Genomic DNA, 7,646 nt, shown 5'->3' on the forward strand with positions numbered 1-7,646 from the left:
CCCCCCGCCCTGTCAGCCGGACCTTAATCCGCGCCTGTGCGGGGAAAGGGCAGGGATGAGGATTAAACCAGGAGGTTCCGTTTTGTTGCTGTTGCTAAGCTGAAGCAGCGGCGTGAGTGAGGGGTGGAGGGGACACTCCCGCTGAAATTGGTCTCTGTTGGCGGAAACGATGAAGACGCTCGACTCGCGCCGCCGGCTGCTGCGGCCGCGGGCGTCCGAGTGCAGAATAGCCGAGAGGCGCGGCGGGGCGGGGCGGGGCGGGCGTGCGAAGACCTCAGCCTTGAGCGAGACATGTTAACTGCCCCCGCACCCTGCGGCGGCGTGTCGCGTCGTCGCCCAGAGGGGGTGCAGCGCAGCACGCGGCGAGGGTGGGAGTGGCGGGGCACACACGTGACTATCTCAGGGGTCACCGACAACGACGGCACTATGGTCATCGCGAGAGAGACAGACTTATTACAGGTGACCCAGAGGAGTGAGAGAGCGAGAATGACAACAAAGTAGCCCGCGGGCCGCTTAGCCGGGCCGGGACCCCTGGACTATCTCGAACTTCGCGCTATCGAAGAACAACGACCCGTAGAGTGCGGTGTCTGGGAAGGGCGGGGAAGGACCGGGTGCCTCCGCCAATATACCTACCTGTGCCCTCCCAAGGGGCGGGGTCCGGGGCCCGACCCGGACGCGGGTACGCCAGCCGCCTCGCCGTCGCCCCTCCATGTGAGGTCGTGGCGTGGCGTGGCGGGGCAGGCGGGGCGCGGGCCGCCGTGGCCGCCGTCAGACCGCCCCGTCAGGCCGGCGCGGCGCGGGCCCGGGCGTGCATGTGGTGGCAGTCAGTCTGCCGTCCTCCTCCGCCGCGCGCGCTCCTCAAGCCGCGCTCCTGCTGCACATGCGGGTGGTCCCCTCCGGTCCCCTCCGTCCTGCCCGTATAGTGTCCCCCTCCCACTCGTGCGGCGTGTCTCTTCTCGCCGTCACTTGCTGCTGCTACAGCCCAGCGCGCCGCGCCCTCCTCCCCGCGGCCGCGTTACAGTGTCCCCGCTGACGAGCGGCACCATGCCCTGGAGGTCCTGGACCTGACGGCCGCCCGTCCTCTGTCGTGTCCCCCGATGGGCAACTAGAGGCACAAGTAGTGTTGTTGTTGCTGCTTCTGCCTGACGGCGCGGGCGGCCGAGTGCGCGCCGTGCAGCCGCCGCCGACGCTTCCCGTCGGCCGGACAAGGTCGCCACCTGCAGCCTCGGCGGCAGCCTCCCTCACGCTCGCGCAATCGGGCGCGGCGCGACGCGAATCAGCGCCATGACCGGCCCAATGTTGGACACTGAGCGGGCCGACCTGGCCCTTGAGTACCTCAGGTACGTGCATGGTGCGGTGCCGGTGCTTCCCCCTGGACCAACGACTGTGTACACTGATAAACTAAGTGGTCAACTGCTCAACACGTCCAAGTGTGCAATTGCAAGTTGAATGCCTGCAAGTGTTCAACTCGATAGGTGTGCACTTGCAAGTGTGCAACTCCTCGGTTAAGCACTTCCTAAACAGTGAGCGTTCAATCTACGGACGTGTTCAACCGAGGATTTGCACACTACTTGCAAAGTGCACACCCACCGAGTTGAACACTTGCAAGTGTACAACGGCGGACTTGCACACTTACAAGTGTTGAGCAGTTGAACACTTACAGTTTATCAGTGAGTGTACAGTGCCCCTTGCTGCAATCATTGTCACGTGAAGTGTCGGATCACTTTCCCTACTGTGCCTTTTTACTATGTGTTGATGTGTGACGATTAAATGCCACCATTTAAAGTGATATGCCGGCAAATCGACCGGGCCTCTCGCTTAAGTCATGCGGGCCAACCGGAAAATTTTCCGGAAAGTTATACAAATGTTAATAAATAGGGGACTGAAAAGGTGAAAGGGTGTCATTGTGTGTTCTGCGCATGTGCAAGCCGGAACATTTTCGGGGAACATCGCGGGAAAATGTTTGCTGTGGTTCACATTTATTTATTTTGTTTACCTGCTGTTCTTTCCTAAATCGTAGCTTTTTAAGGTGTAGTATGAAAGGACTTCCCAGCCGGCGGATCTGTCATAAAAGCCACCTGAAAGTAAATCGGAAAATTTATTAGAGAGAAAGTGGAGCGAGTGCGTTCTGTTTGATGCCCCCCGCCATGGCGCGCCACTGCTGGACGTTTATTTCTGTGACGTGGGCGGGCGCCCTTCTGCCGCCGGAGCGGACGGTCCCGGGACGCGGACCCGCCGGGCCGGTTCCTTCCTCGGCGCCGTGCTTCTTTATGGAAATGAGGTACTCCTCGGTGCGCCGGACGGGGCCTGGTTCGGCTGACCTAATGGCACAGCAACCGAAAGCGAGCGTCGTATGACACCTCCGGAAAAACACCGAGCTCCGATGAGCGCCGCGTGCTCGGCGGCAGATGGGCTTACGTTCTCTCCGAGTTGTTTCCTGTACGTCACATGAGGTCGTTATTCCCCCGTCCTTGGCACGTCTCCACTACTGACTATAAATCCATCTCGCGTGACACGATTTTTTGTTCCGTTTTGCTGAATTTCGCGGGGCCTTCCTTTTGGGCACGCAAAATTTGGGGTGTTATTTCGATAATCGCGGACACAGTGTACTCGTCTCGTAGCACCCGGGCCTACAATGGCGCGGGTGGGCCGGACCCACCGGAGCGCGCGGTCACCGCGCTGCGCTTTCGTCCGACTCGCGCCCGCCTTCCAGTGTAAAAGGCGTCAAGCTGCCTTCCTCGAGCGCGCGCCGCGGCCGCGAGGGGCGCCACCGGCGCGGGCGACACCTCGCCGACGTACGCCGGGGCCAGGGCTGAGGCCGCGGCCGAGAGCAAACGTAAACAAAACGACAGTCATCTCGGCGTCCAACTGTGATACGTCCCCGCGCGACTAGGGCCCCAATTTAGTCTTAGACAAACGAGTTTTAGGATCAAGCACAATGCACTGTACTTGCTCCTAGAATTCTCAAGTACAAGTTACAAGTTGATTTGTATTAAGGCTTTGAAAAGAACAGTGCACTCGATCCAAGGACTGTTTGGAGGGTGTAACTCCGCCGCCTGTCACGGCGGCGTGGACTGATCGTGCGCGAAGCGTGCACAGCCAATTATGTATTTGCACTGATTCGCAATTATTTACTCGCAGAGGGGGCGTTATCAGACAAGTACCTGGCCGGGCGAAAAGGTGCCACCTTATGTCATCCGCCCCCCACCGCCATCGCCACCCCCCACCACGCGACGCGGCCCAGCGCCGCCACGCTCGCGCCTGCGCCAGGGACTATCTCGCCGTTCTGATGAGGCCATCTCTCTGAAACAAATTAGCGGATTAATACGGATTAGCCCGCCAGACTTTGTCCCGCCGCCGCCGCCTGGGCGCCCCTCGAGTGGAAGCTAAAGGCCTGGCTAGTCCGTCCGTCTGTCCCGTCGGCGTGGCCGGGGCTGAGCCCTTGAGCTCTTCAAACACGGGGATGAAGGCTCAGGAGCGAGAGTGCTGACTGCTCTCTCCCTTCCGCTTTCGCTGGCCGCCTTGCACCCCTCCCCTCCTCTCCTCCCCATCTTTCCCAGTACCGGGAGAATGTTGGCGTGGCCGACTGGAGCGTCGCGATGGCTGTTTAGCTCGGTCGGCTTCCACTCGTACCGAAGATAATGGAAAAGTCCTGCCCGGGTAGAGGTCGGATGGAGGGGGGGGGGGGGGGGCTTGCTGATTATGGCCCCATTACCTTTCCATCACGGCCACGCCGACCCGCCCGGCCCGCTCGGCCCTGATTGCAGCCTTAAGTCCTTTTAAGAGTAGTTTTGTGTCGCTGGAAGGAAAAACGCGCCGCGAGCGGTCCGCGCCGCGAGCGGTCCGCGCCGCGGCCCGAACCTGAGCCGGTGTTTTCTTCCTCGCGTTTTGCAAACGGCCCGCACCGAGGACACCGAGAACGATGTCGATCTGAGCAGCGCCATCGCCGGAGAATGGGTTCACAGGATACACCGTCGGCGCCGTGCTGGTTTTGTCTTGTCACTGCACCGGAAGGTTTTCTTTACATTTCATCTTTGATCCCTCAGGGCCTCGGTGGGCATGAAGGCGGCCGCCAACAAGGTGTGGCCGTCTACCGCGCCGGTGGACGTCAAGGCGACTGAGGCGGCGACGGGTGGCGGCGTCGCCCTCGGCCCCCTGGGCGTGGCGCCTGCGTCGTCCCCGGCGCCGCCGCCGCCTCCCGGGGGCCCGCCCCCTGGACCGCCCGCCGACCAGGCCGACCAGCCGTGGCGGGAGGACCCCGACTACGACCCCTTCGCCGAGCGCGTCGTCCGCCTGCCCTACTCGTGAGTAAGCCAGTGAGCCCCGGGTTCACGTCCTAGACCCGGGACAAATTGCGCACAAATCGACCCCGGTCGACCCCACGCCCCAGTGTTGCAGGGACGTCGGCGCGCTGGCCCACCTGCTCAAGGGCGCCCTGGGCGCGGGGCTGCTCGCCATCTCCCTGGGCTTCAAGATGAGCGGCCTCGGCGTGGGCGTCGCCAGCGGGGTCGTCATCGCCATCGTCTGCACCCACTGCTGCACGCTGCTGGTACGTAACACTCTGTAAGTACGGAGGATGCCTAAGAAAGCGCCGTCATCTTCAGGCTGACCGTGGTACGGATTTAAATTTTCTTGTGAAGTATTTCTGGGAAATTTTCGTAGCATGTGTATTTTTCAATCCCCGATTTTTCCTGGGAAAATAAGAAGAAATCTCCTGTTTTCTGGAAATATTTCAATTTTTTTCTGATTTCTTCTAAATTTTGAACTGAAAAATCCCTATACCGTGCCGTATGAATGGCGTGCCGCCCCGGGGATTTTTCAGACCGAAAATTTTCTATAGAAGAAATCAACACAGCATCACAAACGACCACCAGCACCTGGGCACCTGTTCCCTTCCTCGCGACTGACCGGTCACTCGCCCTCCACAGGTGGAGAGCTCCCGCGTCGTGTGCAGGCGGCTGCGCGTCCCCAGCCTGGACTTCCCCAGCACCGTGGAGGCGGCCTTCCTCACGGGCCACGCGCGCTTCCGCCGCTACGCGCGCCTCTGCCGCTTCATGGTCAACTTCATGCTCTGCTTCACCTACCTGGGGCTGCCCATCATCTTCATCGTCGTCATCTCCTCGTCCGTGCAGCAGGTGACAGCGCCGACCAAATAATATCGACAATTTGGGAAAATTGAAACAATGACGTAATGACGTGTGGAGATGGGAGTTTTGCGGCACTGCGCTCGACTGAGACTCGATGGTAAAAGACAAATTTTGATGGGGGAAAAAATTGAAAAGGGGGTGGGGGAGGGGGAAGACCGGGACCGAGTGCGAGGGGTAGCGGCAGCCGGTGAATACCCCACGACGCGCTCCCCGGGGGTATCGACGGTGGGAGGGAACGATTGCAGTGAAGCTGTGGGGCGGTGGCGAATAGTAGGTAGAGGGAGGGAAATGGAACAAAAGTATTGGGAGAGAAGAGAAGAGGAGGAGAGGGCAGCGCAAAGTGGATAGACACAAGCGACGAGGGGGTGTGAAGAGAAAAAGAGAGAGCGTGGGAGGGAGGGAGAGAGAGAGGGAGGAAGAGCCAGGGGTGTGGATTGAAAACAGCGCGAGAGGATCGCGTTGTGCACGTCTCGCCTGTCTCGCTCGTTAATCCCGTTGCGGTCGTCTGGCCCGGCGCAGCTCCGCACAGCTCTGTTGCATCATGTCACGCGTGTTGGGCCTGCCGCGTTTTGTGTTGCTGCGCTGACGCCACTCGGCCAAAACGCTCCCTCGGCAAAGTACCTTGGAAAATATAATTCTCAAATTAAGAAGGCTTGGGTCCGGCTGCACCGAAAAACATAGTTTACAGCATGAGCCCTGGGGGGAGCCACGGTCGGATTTTGTAGGGACACTGTTTACGCGCGAGAGCATACAGTATACAGTATGAATGCCCTATGTGTTTCTCAGCAACTACAGTATCAGGGGAAAAGATAAAGCCTTTGCGATTCGGTCCGAACGTATAGGCTCTCCCCACCACTTCCTCCCCTAGGCGAGGGCACGAGCGAGGGCAGAGCGTCACCCCCTTTCAGCAGCATACACGCTACGTAAATTGTATGTCTTTGTGCAAACGTTTGCACTAAGTTGAACCTACGTTTCATTTCGCATAAATTTGTACTATAAAGTGCATGATTCCCTAAAATGAATGCACGAAAGTGTTCAAATCAACGCAAAAATATATGCAGTGCAGAAAATTTGCGATTGCTTAAATTCGAAGATACAAATCCAGTTAGCGTGTAGCGAGGGCCGGGAAGAGCGCACTTTCGAACCGAATAGCGAATGGCCGGAGCATTTATCGCTGGAATGCAGCTTGTCACCGGCTGTTCTGATCCTTTAGAGCTCGTATGCGTAAGTGTGTGGTTCTGCGCAGTGCAATGTTGCGCAGATCAGCGCAGCGCAGTGCAGATCAGTGCACTGCAGCGCAGTGTAGTAGCTCAGCGCAATGCAGCGCAGATCAGCACAGAGCAGATCAGTGCAGTGCAGCGCAGATCAGCGCAGAACAGCGCAAATCAGTGCTGTGCAGATTTGTGCAGATCAGTGCTGTGTGGATCAATGCAGATCAGTGCTGTGCAGATCGGTGCAGATCAGTGCTGTGCAGATCGGTGCAGATCAGTGCAGCGCAGATCAGTGCAGCGCAGATCAGTGCAGCTCAGTACAGCGCAGATTAGTGCAGGGTGTTTGCAGTTGCAGCTCGCGCTGCTGAGCCGCCGTGTCGGCCTCAGCCACGGCCTCGGTGTCGGCAGGCGGAATTAAAAGCTGGCTGTGTTCTCTTTTATCTCCCTCTGGCTGGGCGGCCCGGGCCGGGCGCAGCCTGCGCGACTGGTTTATCAAAGGCAGGCTCACTGAAATCCAGCGGCAGCCGCGTGAGCTGGCGTCCCCTAATGCAGCGGCCGTGCAGTCGCTCTGGCGCCCCGCCCCGCCCCGCCCCGCCACGCCCCGCCACGCCCCGCCACGCCCCACCACGCCCGGTTGTCACCGCGCTGCTAGCTGGATGCTGCCTCTAAAGAGCCTGGCTGGCTTGGCTGGTGGGCGGTGGATGAGTGAGTGGGGAGGGGTAGAGAGACGGAGAAAGTAGGAGAGACGGTACGGAATAGGAGAAGCTAGAGGAAGGGAGAGAGAGCGAGAGCGAGAGAGAGAGAAGGATTACCGAGATCACGTCCATTGAGGATCGCCGTAGCGGAAGGACGACCCCCGGAGCAACCAAGTGCGACCCCCACCCTAGTCTCCGCCCCCCTATCCCCTTCACCGTTCTCTGTGCACTCTTTCCGTCTCCTTTCACCCACCCCCTGGGTCTTCCTTTCCCTCTCTCCTTCCGCCCCGTTGACCAGACCCAGACAGCCTCTCCCCTCTCTCTCACACACATACACCCACACACACACACGCGCGCACACCCACACACCCCCACACCTATACACACAAACTCACGCTCACACACACACACACACACACACACACACACACACACACACACACACACACACACACACACCACAGATCCGCTATAGCGCTCCTGCAAGTCCCCTTCCCCTCTTCCCTCGCGACCCCTGGGCTGGAAAAGTGTTGAGAATAACGAGACGTGCAGTGCGCTGCTCGTTATCCAGTACGCGGTATAGGCCCGTCCCC

The 7,646-nt window shown here is 59.5% G+C and overlaps 2 protein-coding genes across 2 annotated transcripts in view; both read left to right on the forward strand.

Annotated features, from left to right (window-relative positions):
- The window catches only part of LOC113204903 (proton-coupled amino acid transporter-like protein pathetic), a gene marked incomplete at its 5' end in the record, with an annotated part of 19,700 nt that overhangs the window by 7,624 nt on the left and 4,430 nt on the right, over positions 1 to 7,646 (forward strand).
- On the forward strand, positions 785 to 5,206 carry LOC113204905 (proton-coupled amino acid transporter-like protein pathetic). The gene is made up of 4 exons (XM_026420281.2): positions 785 to 1,340; positions 4,047 to 4,304; positions 4,399 to 4,549; positions 4,929 to 5,206. Exons 1-4 carry the CDS (start codon positions 1,285 to 1,287, stop codon positions 5,154 to 5,156), a joined length of 693 nt encoding a protein of 230 aa, XP_026276066.1. The 5' UTR covers positions 785 to 1,284; the 3' UTR covers positions 5,157 to 5,206.

The sequence above is a fragment of the Frankliniella occidentalis genome, unplaced genomic scaffold (assembly GCF_000697945.3).
Source record: "Frankliniella occidentalis isolate FOCC.00 unplaced genomic scaffold, Focc_3.1 Scaffold283, whole genome shotgun sequence".
Classification (NCBI taxonomy): Eukaryota; Metazoa; Arthropoda; class Insecta; order Thysanoptera; family Thripidae; genus Frankliniella; species Frankliniella occidentalis.